The sequence below is a fragment of the Hippoglossus hippoglossus genome, unplaced genomic scaffold (genome assembly GCF_009819705.1).
Source record: "Hippoglossus hippoglossus isolate fHipHip1 unplaced genomic scaffold, fHipHip1.pri scaffold_54_arrow_ctg1, whole genome shotgun sequence".
NCBI lineage: Eukaryota > Metazoa > Chordata > Actinopteri > Pleuronectiformes > Pleuronectidae > Hippoglossus > Hippoglossus hippoglossus.
In genome coordinates this window covers 47285-60000 of record NW_022986826.1, presented here as the reverse complement: position 1 = coordinate 60000, position 12716 = coordinate 47285, and the positions used below count along the sequence as shown (strand labels likewise).

General features: G+C 45.9%; 4 protein-coding genes across 10 annotated transcripts in view; 2 read left to right on the top strand and 2 right to left on the bottom strand.

The window, feature by feature from the left end:
* The window catches only part of LOC117759012 (methionine adenosyltransferase 2 subunit beta-like), an 8840-nt gene extending 1601 nt beyond the window's left edge, over nt 1–7239 (top strand). For 3 of the 4 annotated variants that reach the window (XM_034580997.1, XM_034580996.1, XM_034580998.1), the window contains exons 2-7: nt 1–84; nt 169–283; nt 371–523; nt 630–823; nt 894–1007; nt 1226–1701. The exon at nt 1–84 is cut by the window's left edge. In XM_034580997.1, the coding sequence (XP_034436888.1) occupies nt 1–84; nt 169–283; nt 371–523; nt 630–823; nt 894–1007; nt 1226–1402 (837 nt within the window). In that variant the 3' untranslated portion in view covers nt 1403–1701. Of the gene's footprint in view, nt 85–168; nt 284–370; nt 524–629; nt 824–893; nt 1069–1225; nt 1702–7229 lie in introns of those variants that run through there. The other variant, XM_034580999.1, reaches the window with a different exon arrangement.
* LOC117759011 (platelet-derived growth factor receptor beta) overlaps nt 1–12716 on the bottom strand; it is a 71197-nt gene that overhangs the window by 12791 nt on the left and 45690 nt on the right. The gene's annotated exons all lie outside the window — the stretch shown is intronic.
* On the top strand, nt 3161–4901 carry LOC117759017 (prefoldin subunit 1-like). 2 transcript variants are annotated; one of them, XM_034581009.1, is made up of 4 exons: nt 3161–3302; nt 4177–4343; nt 4551–4635; nt 4750–4901. In XM_034581009.1, exons 1-4 carry the CDS (start codon nt 3270–3272, stop codon nt 4828–4830), a joined length of 366 nt encoding a protein of 121 aa, XP_034436900.1. In that variant the 5' UTR covers nt 3161–3269; the 3' UTR covers nt 4831–4901. The 2 variants fall into 2 exon arrangements, with proteins under 2 accessions (XP_034436900.1, XP_034436899.1); XM_034581008.1 differs by having other exon boundaries at nt 4747–4901.
* Nucleotides 4987–10279, bottom strand: LOC117759010 (tetratricopeptide repeat protein 1-like). 3 transcript variants are annotated; one of them, XM_034580993.1, is made up of 9 exons: nt 10128–10279; nt 9137–9402; nt 8959–9061; nt 6188–6248; nt 5746–5858; nt 5635–5671; nt 5377–5525; nt 5234–5288; nt 4987–5168 (listed from the first exon to the last, which is right to left on the bottom strand). In XM_034580993.1, exons 2-9 carry the CDS (start codon nt 9391–9393, stop codon nt 5044–5046), a joined length of 900 nt encoding a protein of 299 aa, XP_034436884.1. In that variant the 5' UTR covers nt 9394–9402; nt 10128–10279; the 3' UTR covers nt 4987–5043. The 3 variants fall into 3 exon arrangements, with proteins under 3 accessions (XP_034436884.1, XP_034436882.1, XP_034436883.1); XM_034580991.1 differs by having other exon boundaries at nt 8959–9112; nt 9143–9402; XM_034580992.1 differs by having other exon boundaries at nt 8959–9082; nt 9143–9402.

Genomic DNA, 12716 nt, shown 5'->3' with positions numbered 1-12716 from the left:
GGATACAGGAGAGCCAGGCCCCGCATCCTCCGCTGTGACCTCACGGACGAGGACGCCATCAGACGACTCCTGCACAAGTACAAGGTGAACACATGAGTACCTGTCTGTCTGCACCTGTCTGTCTGTATGCATCTGTCTATTATTTAATTTGAACTGTCTCTCTCTCAGCCTGATGTGATCGTCCACTGTGCCGCAGAGAGACGTCCAGATGTGGTAGAGAGACACACAGATGCAGCTGTTAACCTCAACGTAAACGCCACGAGCACGCTCGCCAAGGAGGCAGGTCAGCGATCGCACAACACTGTCATGTGTAAGCGATGACATGTGTGTCGAACATGACGTATTTTGAACGTGTATGACGTGTGTGCAGCTGTGTGTGGAGCGTTCTTCCTCTACATCAGCAGCGACTACGTGTTTGACGGACGGAATCCTCCGTACGGAGAAGACGACGTCCCGAACCCGCTCAACGTCTACGGACGAACAAAACTGGAGGGAGAGAGAGAGACACTGAGGCATTGTCCAGGTACTGGTCGGTCTGTCTGTCTGTCTGTCTGTCTGACTGACCTGTCCTCACCTGTCTGTCTCTCCATACCTGCTTTTCTCCCTCTCCTCACCTGTCTGTCTCTCAGGTGCGGTGGTGCTCAGGGTGCCTGTTCTGTTCGGGGAGGTGGAGTCAGTGATGGAGAGCGCCGTCACGTCGCTGTGGGTCAAAGTTCAGGAGGCGACAGAGAGCTGCACCCTGGATCACTGCCTGCAGAGGTTCCCCACCGACGCCCGAGACGTCGCCGCCGTCTGCAGGAAGCTGTCCGAGAGAGCAAGACAGGTGACTGTCAGAGAAGGACGGATGGGTAACTTTCAGGACCCGTCTGTCTCACCGCCTGTCTGTCTTTCAGGACCCGTCTCTCCGAGGCATCTTTCACTTCTCGTCTAACGAGCAGATGACCAAATATGAGATGGGCGTGGCCATCGCTCAGGCCTTCCAGCTGCCGTCCAATCACCTGATTCCTGTAAATATGTTTATTATATGTTTATTGATAAAGTTGATTTCAACATTATTACATTAGAGTAGTAGTTTTAAGAACTTCTGGTGTTTGTAGTTTCATCATGTGGTATTAATGTGTGTGTGTGTGTGTGTGTGTGTGTGTGTGTGTGTGTGTGTGTGTGTGTGTGTGTGTGTGTGTGTGTGTGTGTGTGTGTGTGTGTGTGTGTGTATATACACACACAGCTGACAGAGCAACCCGCCTCCTCCTCAGCTCTTCGTCCAATCAACAGTCGTCTGAACTGTTCTCGTCTTCAGCTGCTGAATCTGAACGTGGAGCCGCGACCTTTCACCTCTGCCATCAGTGACTGTCTGTGGCCGTTCACACCCGACAAACGCTGGAGACAGACAGTGTTCCACTGAGAGACAGACAGGGAGAGAGACAGACAGAAAGAGTTCCACTGACAGACAGACAGGGAGAGAGACAGACACACAGTGTTCCACTGAGAGACAGACAGGGAGAGAGACACAGATGGAGTTACACTGAGAGACAGACAGACAGTGTTCCACTGAGAGACAGACAGGGAGAGAGACACAGACGGAGTAACACTGAGAGACAGACAGTGATGATTTCAGGTTCATGTGGAAACAGAACCGGTTCAGTCCAGATTGTGTCAATGTAAATAGATTAAAGAACAACATCATAATGAAATCCAGAGTCGATCTTTAACTTGAACCACAGGAAGTGACTCTGACCATGTGTTCGCCATCTTTGTCTGCAGGTGTGAAACAGCACAGCTACGACCTGATATATACACACTCCCTCACAAAACTTGACAAAATAAAAGTCTCTTTTCCTCCATCGTGTTTTTTCCTCCTGTTTTCTTTACTCCACTTGTCTCTTGCTTCCACTGTGTGTTTCCTGCCTTCGCCTGCAGGTGGTGCTGCAGCGGTTTAAGTAACATGACACAATAAAATTAAATGACAGCTGGGTTTTTCTGAACGATGAACTAGTTTATGATAGCATGATAGTTTATCGATGTAGGAAATTGATTTTCCAGCTCAATGATTCTGAAAGTTAAATCATCTTGTGTTTATCAAATATTTACGACGATGACATGAACCCAGGCTCCACAGCACCAGGAGGAACCCAGGGTCCACAGTACCAGAAGGAACCCACAGCACCAGGAGGAACCCACAGCACCAGGAGGAACCCAGGCTCCACAGCACCAGGAGGAACCCAGGGTCCACAGTACCAGAAGGAACCCACAGCACAAGGAGGAACCCAGGCTCCACTGCACCAGGAGGAACCCAAGGCCCACTGCACCAGGAGGAACCCAGGGTCCACAGTACCAGAAGGAACCCACAGCACCAGGAGGAACCCAAGGCCCACTGCACCAGGAGGAACCCACAGCACCAGGAGGAACCCAAGGCCCACTGCACCAGGAGGAACCCACAGCACCAGGAGGAACCCAAGGCCCACTGCACCAGGAGGAACCCACAGCACCAGGAGGAACCCAGGGTCCACAGTACCAGAAGGAACCCACAGCACAAGGAGGAACCCAGGCTCCACTGCACCAGGAGGAACCCAAGGCCCACTGCACCAGGAGGAACCCAGGGTCCACAGTACCAGAAGGAACCCACAGCACCAGGAGGAACCCAAGGCCCACTGCACCAGGAGGAACCCACAGCACCAGGAGGAACCCAAGGCCCACTGCACCAGGAGGAACCCACAGCACCAGGAGGAACCCAAGGCCCACTGCACCAGGAGGAACCCACAGCACCAGGAGGAACCCAGGGCCCACTGCACCAGGAGGAACCCTGGTAAGGTCTGACAGTCGCTCTGAGGATTTCCTCCTGGTACCTAACAGCAGTCAGGGAACCGTTGGCTGTGACATGAAGGTCTGTGTGACCCTCCCAGTATCTGCCTCCTCAGACCATCACTGATCCACCAAACCAGTCGTGCTGGATGATGTGACAGAAGCATCCCGTTGAGTGCAAACCTGCTCTCATCTGTGAGGAGAACGAGGCTCCAGTGGTGAACCTAAATATGTATATATAATGTATATGTATTTAAATACATATATATGTATGTATATTGTGTGTATGTGTTTATATTAATATATTTGTGTGCATTGTCAGGTTTTCAATTATTTTTATTACATTAAATGCGTTCAACTCAAATAATGTCATTCACAAGAAGAGCAGCAGGTGGCGCTCATAAACATCACCTGCCGGAAACATTGAGGACGAAGAAGACCGCGCAGTTTCCGGTTCAGACTTGTTGAAAATGGCGGCGACGATTGACCTGGAACTAAAGAAGGTAAAAAAAAATGTGTGCTTCTCTGTCTCTGTGTCTCAGTCTCTGTGTCTCTCTCTCTCTCTCTGTCTCTGTGTCTCTCCGCCTCTCTCTCTGTCTCTCTCTCTCTCTCTCTCTGTCTCTCTCTCTCTCTCTCTGTCTCACTCTCTCTGTGTCTCTCTGTCTCACTCTCTGTGTCTCTCTCTGTCTCACTCTCTCTCTGTCTCTCTCTCTCTGTGTCTCTGTGTCTGTCTCTCTCTCTCTCTTTCTCTCCGCCTCTTTCTCTCTCTCTGTGTCTCAGTGTCTCTCTCTGTGTCTCTCTCTCTCTTTCTCTCCGCCTCTCTCTCTGTCTCTGTGTCTCAGTGTCTCTCTGTCTCTCTCTCTGTCTCTCTTTCTCTCCGCCTCTCTCTCTGTCTCAGTCTCTCTGTCTCTCTCTCTGTGTCTCAGTGTCTCTCTCTGTCTCACTCTCTGTCTCTCTCTCTCTGTCTCTCTCTCTCTGTGTGTGTCTCAGTGTCTCTCTCTGTCTCACTCTCTGTGTCTTTCTTTCTCTCTCTCTCTCTCTCTGTCTCTGTGTCTCAGTCTCTCTCTGTCTCACGCTCTCTGTCTCTCCACCTCTTTCTCTCTGTGTCTCAGTGTCTCTCTCTGTCTCTCTCTCTCACTCTCTCTGTCTCTCTCTCTCTCACTCTCTGTGTCTCTCTCTTGCTCTCTTTCTCTCTCGCTCTCTTGCTCTCTTTCTCTCTCGCTCTCTGTCTCTCCGCCTCTCTGTGTCTGTCTGTCTCTGTCTCTCCGCCTGTGTCTCAGTCTCTCCGCCTCTCTGTCTTTCCCTCCCTCTCTGTTTGCAGTGCACAGGGTTTAATTGGCCCTGAATGGTTCTTCTTTACTCTGATTGGCTCCTCAGGCCTTCTCCGAGCTGCAGGTGAAGATGATTGACACCCAGCAGAAGGTGAAACTGGCTGATCTGCAGATCGATCAGCTGACACGTGTCCACAAACATGCTAAGCTAACACACGCGGAGATCACCACGCTGCCTGACAACACCAGACTCTACGAGGGGGTTGGACGCATGTGAGTCTCCATGACAACCAGTTTATTTACACACTGACATCACTATGAATATTAAATGACATCACATTATGTATAACATCAGTGTCACACTTCATAAGTCTGATTCTTCAGTTGTTGCACCTCTATGGCAACGTCACAGCAAATGAGCTAATGTTGAACTGATCATGTTTGAGTGACAGCTGCTCATCAACTGTTTGTGTGTTTCAGGTTCATCCTGCAGTCGAAAGAGGAAATCAACAATCAGCTGATGGACAAACAGAAAACAGCTGACGAGAAGATCAAAGAGTTAGAGGTACACAGTGTGTGTGTGCGCGCGTGTTGACTGACTGAGTGTGCGAGCGCTGACTGTGTGTGTTACCTGCAGTGTGTGTGTGTGTTGGTCCTGACTGTGTGTTTCTTCCAGCAGAAGAAGGTGTACCTTGAACGCAGCGTGAAAGAAGCTGAAGACAACATCAGAGAGATGCTTCTGTCCCGGAGAGCTCAGTGATCAGCACTGATCAATAATCAATAACCCTCATTGTGTTCGTTAGTTCTTCATATTAAAACTTTGAAGCTTCACCAAGTCTCTGGTTCCTCCTTTGAATCAATAACTCATTAATAACCAGCTTCTATTGACACTGAAAACATTAATAAAAAAACGGGAAACTGATCAATTCAACTTTATTGAGGTGAAAAATAGAGCGGTGACGTCATGATGACATCACCTGTGGGTGTTCTGGACGAAGTTGATAGAGTACGATCCCGACTGATCCTGGTTCACCTGGAAGTTGTTGGTTGAAAGTCCGAACGGCCTCAAGATCATGTTCCCAACATCCTTCAGTTTACCTGAGGGGACATATTGATCAGCTATGGATCTTATTGATTGATAATTAGTGTGGTGCAGAACATACCGAGCATCTCCTCCTTCAACTTCTCATTTTTCTCCTGAATCTGCTGAGGTAATCTCTGAGAGACAGACAGGTCAGAGTCAGTTTATATTTTCACTGACGTTATTAATAACAGGTCTGGTTCGTCCAGTGGTCAGTGAACTCACCATGCAGGCCTGTCTGGCACTGGTCTGGGTCGGGTCTCGCTCCAGAACCTTCTTGTAGTCGTCTAGAGCTTCATCCAGCTTCTCTGTCTGTTCATATAGCTCCGCTCTCCTCAGCAACGCCCGCACATAGTCTGGATTCAACTCTATCGCTATGGCAACCACATAATCAATATACTGATCAATCAATACAGTCTGAATTTAGCTTCATTACCATGGCAACATGACTTAATCAATGGATCTAGTGATGTCACCACTCACCTCTGGTGCAGTCTGAGATCGCCTGCTCCTTCAGATCCTGAGAGAGAGACATCATTAGCATCATGCTAATGTCACTGTTAGCATGTGGTTAGCATATTAGCATGTGGTTACCAGGTGAAGTCTGGCTGCAGCTCTGTTGGAGAACAGTACAGATCTTTCTCCACGGAAACACACAGGACACAGAACCAGAGCCTCTGTGTACGTGACGTCTGCCGCCGTGTAATCTATAGACACCAGAGATAATCAGGCTATCAGTGACTGTATGTGTATATACATATACATATATATATACACACATATATACGTATATACATATACATATACACATATACGTATATACACATACATATACACATACATATATACACATACACATACATATACATATATATACACATACATACATATACATATATACATACATATATACACATACATACACATATATACATATACACATACATACATATACATATATACATACATATATACATACATATATACATACATACACTATACTGCAGCCCCCACCAGGGGGTGATCCAGAACTTACCTCTGGCTTTAAACTGGATGTTTCCTTTTTCCTTCAGAATTAAACTCTGCTGTCGTCGACTCTGAAACATAAAAAGCAGATGAACTCAGATTTACAGCAGCACCTGAAGCATCTTTACACACTGATCTGTTAATAGGACTTGTTGTTTGTGTGAACTTGAAGTAAACAGAAAACAGAAACAGCAGTTTGATGCTTCAGCCTAAAGACGCCACCTTGAGGAAATATTACCACCAGGTAACAAACCCATGACAACAATGAACATGATTTATCAGGACTGTGGTGGACGCTGTCTTCTCACCTGGAGTTTAAGTATCGGCTGATACCATAAACTGATCTGAGGTCTGTACTATGAACTGAGTTCAACATATCCAGGATCTCTTTATCCAGCTGAACTTAACCTAACAATCACAGTCAGGCTAAGTGGTCACATGATGCTGGTAATCAACTCGTTAGGTTAACTGAGGTTTTCCTCATCAAGATCTGAGCATGTGCACATTAAAAGGGGCGGGGTTTACAGCACATGACCAATCACAGATTCAATCCACACCAGCTCCACAATATATATAAAATTGAAGTGAATTGAATAGGGTTAGGCTAAATCCAAACCCCAACCCAAACATATAAAATCCTGCTTTTACATTCATGCATGTGTAATAATAACATACACTGAGTGTATTCACTGTGAATATGGTAAAGTTATTGTCCAGTCAGCATCATTGGAAATTAAGTTTATAATGTAATTGTTCTGATCAATGCAGCGAATAACAAAGTCTTACAAACGAAGCCAGGTTGAGCTCATCAAACTTCACACAGGCATTTTGTTAATCTGACTAACTGATTAACAAGCAAACACCATTTACCTTTTGCAACCTCTAATGTTAGCCGGGGGTTTGGCTGGATGTTTGAAAAAGTGATACAGCTTCTCACATCCAAGGAACAGCTGATCTGTGTATGGCTGTTAAAGTCCACCGTGTGTCTGAGTCCCATTTGATGAGCTGCTGCATCACGTGGAACCGTTCATACAGGAGGGACCCACACACAGTTTACAAGAGACACTGGACTTTGAGAGAGTGCAAGCAGCGAGCACTGTGCGCTAAGGAGGCGGGAGAGTACGGCTCTGGTTAGGGTTAATGCTCAGTAAACAACCGTGATGAATACACCTCAAACTTAACAAATCGAACAACAAAGTAAACCACCATATAACACACATAAGTATTTTGTATTTAAAAAAGGTACTTACACTGCGCGTACCCCCCACTACCGCCCTGATCTTAGCTAGCTCTGGCTAACGCTACACTATCGGAAATCACTTCTTCACTGCTCAAAAAGTTCTTGCCAGTGGCAGAGTTGCTGTTCTGGAGGAGTGATTTCTGGGAAAAGAAAACTGGCGTGTCAGACATGTATCGGATCGGCATGTTTGCTGTGTCTCAGTTCAGGGGCTGAATTAGGGCTGGGTGTTGTGACTTTAAATCAATATCATGATTATTTCTAACTTTTACATCGATTAAGATAATGAACGATTATTTTATATCCCCCCCCATCCTCCAAATGGGCACACCACTCAGTGCTGGTCAACAAATGACTCTGCTCCTCTGCTCTTTGCTAATCACTCACACATAGAACTGATCTTTATAAAAACCTGATGAATTCATATTTATGTTCCTGGATAAATCTCTTCTTCTGCCACAATGAAGTTCAAACACGTGTCATAATCTGCAGGAAGACCCTCTGTCTGCAGGAGTGTGTGGGACACAGAGTATGTGTATTGGTGTGTGTAAGTGTCTGCTTGCGCTTCACACAAACTGACGATCACATCTATCTAGTTATTAATCTCTGATGTTGGATCATGAATCCGGATCATTCCGGTCACTTTAACCCTGACGTCCTGGCTGTACGTTACGTCTCATGTTGTGCGTGAACTGCATGTGCCGAAAATGTTTTCAATGTGTTTAAATACGCGTCTTATAAACTTTAGAGCGAATCAAACAAACACAAAGTAAACTTCATGTCCTGTAGCCTACGTGTACTAATAACTTCTGATTAGTGTTGGTGTTTATTGTTAATGTGTAATTTGAGAGCAGGGGAGGGAGGAAATGCGGCAGGGTGTTGCGGCACGGACACTAGCGGAAACCTGACTTTACCCAAATTAACCAACAAAGTTAGAGGTTATAAATGTTGCTTTCGATACATCTTCAGTTAATTGCCCAGCCCTAACCTGAATCGTTCAGAGGACTCGGTCGACCCGCCCCGCATGACTTCCTTCTCCATAGACCCTGAAGTCTCTGTCTGGTCTACAGAGGATTTCTCTGACCGGCGTCACCAACTTGTCCCGCCCTTCTTGCTGTTGCCTGGCAACCGAGCTGAGGTTGGGCACAATGATTCCGTTTTTATGCCCCTTTGTTTTTTAACACATGTACCGTTCGCTGTTCGGGGAAGTTGAAGTGTGACACTTGAGCATCAGACGTTACATGCCTTGACCATTACCTCTTTTACCAAATGGTTCTTCGCTAAAGCGCAATGAATCAAATCGCAATGGATCCACCTGATGGAGCCTTAATTTCGTGGGGATGGAGAGAACACACGTGAAGGAGCCTTCGAAATGGAAAAGTCCTGTCGCGCCACTGTGACGTCATGGGTCTTTAGATGCAGCCTTCGAGCTGAGACACAGATATAGTTACACGTACTCGCAGATACTCAAGCCAACATTTTCAGCAGTATCACTTCTGATTATTGGATATTGAGCAGACTCTGGTCACATGATCAGTTGTTACCTCTCTCTCCTCGTCTGTCAGCTCTTTCTCCACCTCGCTCAGATATTCATCATCAAACTCAACATCCAGACTCTTCTCCTCCTTCATCTCCGAGTCCGAGTCCAGTAGCCTTTCGTCCTGCAGCCTGTCGTCCTGCAGCACGTCGTCCGGCAGCCTGTCGTCCGGCAGCACGTCGTCCTGCAGCCTGTCGTCCTGCAGCCTGTGGTCCTGCTCCTCCTGATGTCCTCCTTCTGTCTCACTCTCTGCGTTGTCTCTTGTTTCAATCAGTCTCTCAGTTTTTTCAGGATGGTTTTCTGACTCTGGTTGGGTCTCCTCCTCCTTCCTTCTCAGGTCTGGAGGCCCCAGCGTCTCCTTACAGTCGAAGAAGTCCTCGTCATCGTCATCCTTCTCTTCTTCTCTGTGTTTTCCTCCTCTGTATCTCTTCTCTGTGCTCATACTGAAGCTCTGCAACACAATAATCAATAAATCAATATTTATCAAAACTGAAGCTTCACACTCAGGGTGTGTTTGACCGCATGGGAATATGTTTATATCCTGGTGAAGGAGGTGGAGAAGTGAGGGAGGTGAAGAGGAGTTTACAGCAGATTTCAGGTGGAAGTTCTGAGCAAGCGAATTAAGATACAGAAACTGAATGAAGTTACACACAGCTAGCATCTAGACACAGCTAACAGCTACACACAGCTAGCATCTACACACAGCTAACAGCTACACACAGCTAGCATCTAGACACAGCTAACAGCTACACACAGCTAGCATCTACACACAGCTAACAGTTACACAGCTAGCATCTACACACAGCTAGCATCTAGACACAGCTAACAGCTACACACAGCTAGCATCTACACACAGCTAATAGTTACACAGCTAGCATCTAGACACAGCTAACAGCTACACACAGCTAGCATCTACACACAGCTAACAGCTACACATTGCTAACAAAATACACACTGCCAACAGCTACACACTGCTAACAAAATACACACAGCTAACAGTTACACGCAGCCAACAGCTACACATTGCTAACAAAATACACACTGCCAACAGCTACACACTGCTAACAGCTACACACAGCTAACAGTTACACACATTGCTAACTAGCAACGGCTTTAGGTAAAGTGGTTGTGACGCAGCGTTGTTGTATAATAGAAGTAAAAAGAACCCGACATCACCTGCTAACAGCTGTTAGCCTGCCGAGGACACGCTCTGATGTCAGAAGAAGAAGAAGAAGAAGAAGAAGACGAAGAAGTCCTTCTTCTTTTTGTTAATGGCGGCTGGCACCTAACGTGTAAGGTGCATTACCGCCAGCTACTGTGCTGGAGTTTCCGTCTGTGGAAATACATAAACATAAAAACTTGAAATCCTCTTCATTGATCCAGTTTCTTTTAAGGGTTTTAAGTTTCCATTAATCTGTTTAATCCTGTGAGTCCTAATCTTAAAGGGATAGTTCACCCAGAAATTAAAATTCACTCATTATCTACTCAGCATGGAACAAAGGAACCAGCTGCGTGATCTTCTTCTTTGTGTCCCTGAACATTTGACCAGTAATTTAGCATTATCTGTTTGTATCAGAGATTCAGCAGCATTTCTCCATCTCCACTTGAACATCTGTAGTTGGAGAAGTCTTAACATCCCCACAATAGAGTCTCAGTGCCGGATTTTGTATTATTTCTACTTTCTTTAGCACAGTTCTTGTTGCTGACCTGTAAACCCCACTTCCATAGACAATCACTGATCTAATTAAAGCTATATATATATATATCCCTCAAAGCTTTTCTACTGGCTCCCCATTCAGACCCATTCAGACATCTCATTACGTTAAGAACCCTCTTGCATTTTTTCTCCATCTTATTTATATGTACATTCCAGGTTAGGGTTATGGCTTTGTGTCAAATAAAACCCCCACATATCAAAAAGTGTGTACCTGCTCTAGCTCTTCCCCATACTTTGGATCAGTGCTACACGACAGTCAGTGGAGCCTACCACGTCGCCCCCCCGCGCTGCACTGGGACACTGACCACGTCATGGACCACCAAACCTGTTGTGAGGACATGTAAGAAGTGGACCAGGGAGGCTGACTGACTGGGATGTCTTCAGGTCTGCTACCAACTGTCTGGATGAATACACAGAGGCTGTGACTTCATACATCAGTTTCTGCCCCCCACTCCATTAACAACCTGCATCTGGCCAACCAGCTGAACGAGTTCTACTGTTGTTTTGAAAGACAATGGGACCGACCGGACACCATCACCAACCCCAGTTCAGTAGGGGTCTGTGACTCTTCACATCTGCCCACCACAGTGCCCCTTCCCCCTCAACCAAAGTGTCAGCCCTTTCTATCCTGGAGAGTGACGTCAACAAGCTCTTCAGGAGAATGAACCCTCTGAGCAGCCGGACCTGACTCTGCCTCCCCGTCCACCCTGAAGCTCTGTGCCGATCAGCTGTCTCCAGTGTTCCCGGACATTTTTAGCACCTCACTGGAGACATGTCAGGTGCCAGCCAGCTTCAAATCCTCCACCATCATCCCTATCCCTCAAAAAACCAGGGAGCCCAGGACTTAATGACTACAGACCTGTCGCCCTGACTTCTGTGGTAATAAAGTGTTTTGAACGTCTTGTCCTGTACAACCTCAAGGATATCACCAACCCCCTCATAGCCTCTGAGACGTGCAGGTAAGATTGTGGCCAACCCCTCCCACGCTGGACATAGATTCTTTAAGCCACTCCCCTCTTGCAGGAGGCGCCACAAAACAGTTTCTTCCCGACTGCTGCTCCTCATCAATAAGACCCGGGACCCTTTAACCGAACTGATGTCCCTGTGACTTTGACACTCTGACACTTTACAAAGAACAATAACTGTTCATTTTGCACAATCCCTCCCGCTTATAGTATATCTTTTATTTTTCTTATTGTATTTTAATAATATATAAATTTGAAAAAATTTATATTTGCACAAACACACCTCAGCAAATTCCTTGTATGTGTAAACCTGCTTGGCAATAAAACCTGATTCTGAATCCTTCCACCCTGACCCGAATTACTTGTATAGTTGTGCTATCTCTAAAATGATGTATTGTGTCTGAGTGACTATTTTTAATGCTTTCAAGGGCACTGCTGGAATCTGAACATAACCCTCAATACTTAACTTTTCTTATCCAGTTCAATGTCAGTTCCCCGTATACACTGCCAGGTCGTAACTAACCTTTACATAACATCCACCTCTGGAATGTTAAATGCTATTCCAACTTTATTTTCCTGTGTTTTTGATGCATATATTTTGGTGTATTCTGGATACCTTCCTTTGAAATAACTACCTACTTGGTTTTGGTGTATTCCTTTATCCTTCTTTGTTAATAAGTGCAAATCAACTTCTCCTTCTTTCAAAGTCAAAGGTTGGGTTGCAGCGCGTGGCACAGTGGGAATTTATTTCTTGTCCACTATTCCCATGTCCTTCACCCTCTTCTCAATCCTCTAAACAAAACTCTTTCCTAATCTTCTCTCCTTTAACTGACATGGTTCCAGATGACTCTACACTGGATGAGTCGGGTTGTGTCCCCTCATGTTCAGCAGCTACATCAGACCAATTCTTCTTCCTCTTCTTCTTCTGGTTTTTAGTCTGATGCAACTCATTCCCTCCTCCTGCTGGAGCTTGTCTAAAAATACAGAGCTTTTTATAAACAGTCTATGGTGCAGAGTGAAGTTAGAAAACTTTGTGTTCATCCTACCTGGTTTATCTGCACTGAAATTTTAAAGTCAATGATT

What these genes read in the sequence shown, in the direction of transcription:
- LOC117759017 (XM_034581008.1), top strand. Translation starts at nt 3,270, where the DNA reads ATGGCGGCGACGATTGACCTGGAACTAAAGAAG. An exon ending in TACGAGGGGGTTGGACGCAT is followed by an intron (nt 4,344 to 4,550) that starts GTGAGTCTCCAT and finishes TGTGTGTTTCAG; the next exon opens with GTTCATCCTGCAGTCGAAAG. An exon ending in AGAAGATCAAAGAGTTAGAG is followed by an intron (nt 4,636 to 4,746) that starts GTACACAGTGTG and finishes TGTTTCTTCCAG; the next exon opens with CAGAAGAAGGTGTACCTTGA.
- LOC117759010 (XM_034580991.1), bottom strand. Translation starts at nt 9,393, where the DNA reads ATGAGCACAGAGAAGAGATACAGAGGAGGAAAACACAGAGAAGAAGAG. An exon ending in TGACAGACGAGGAGAGAGAG is followed by an intron (nt 6,249 to 8,958) that starts GTAACAACTGAT and finishes TTTATGTTTCAG; the next exon opens with AGTCGACGACAGCAGAGTTT. An exon ending in GATCTCAGACTGCACCAGAG is followed by an intron (nt 5,526 to 5,634) that starts GTGAGTGGTGAC and finishes TGGTTGCCATAG; the next exon opens with CGATAGAGTTGAATCCAGAC.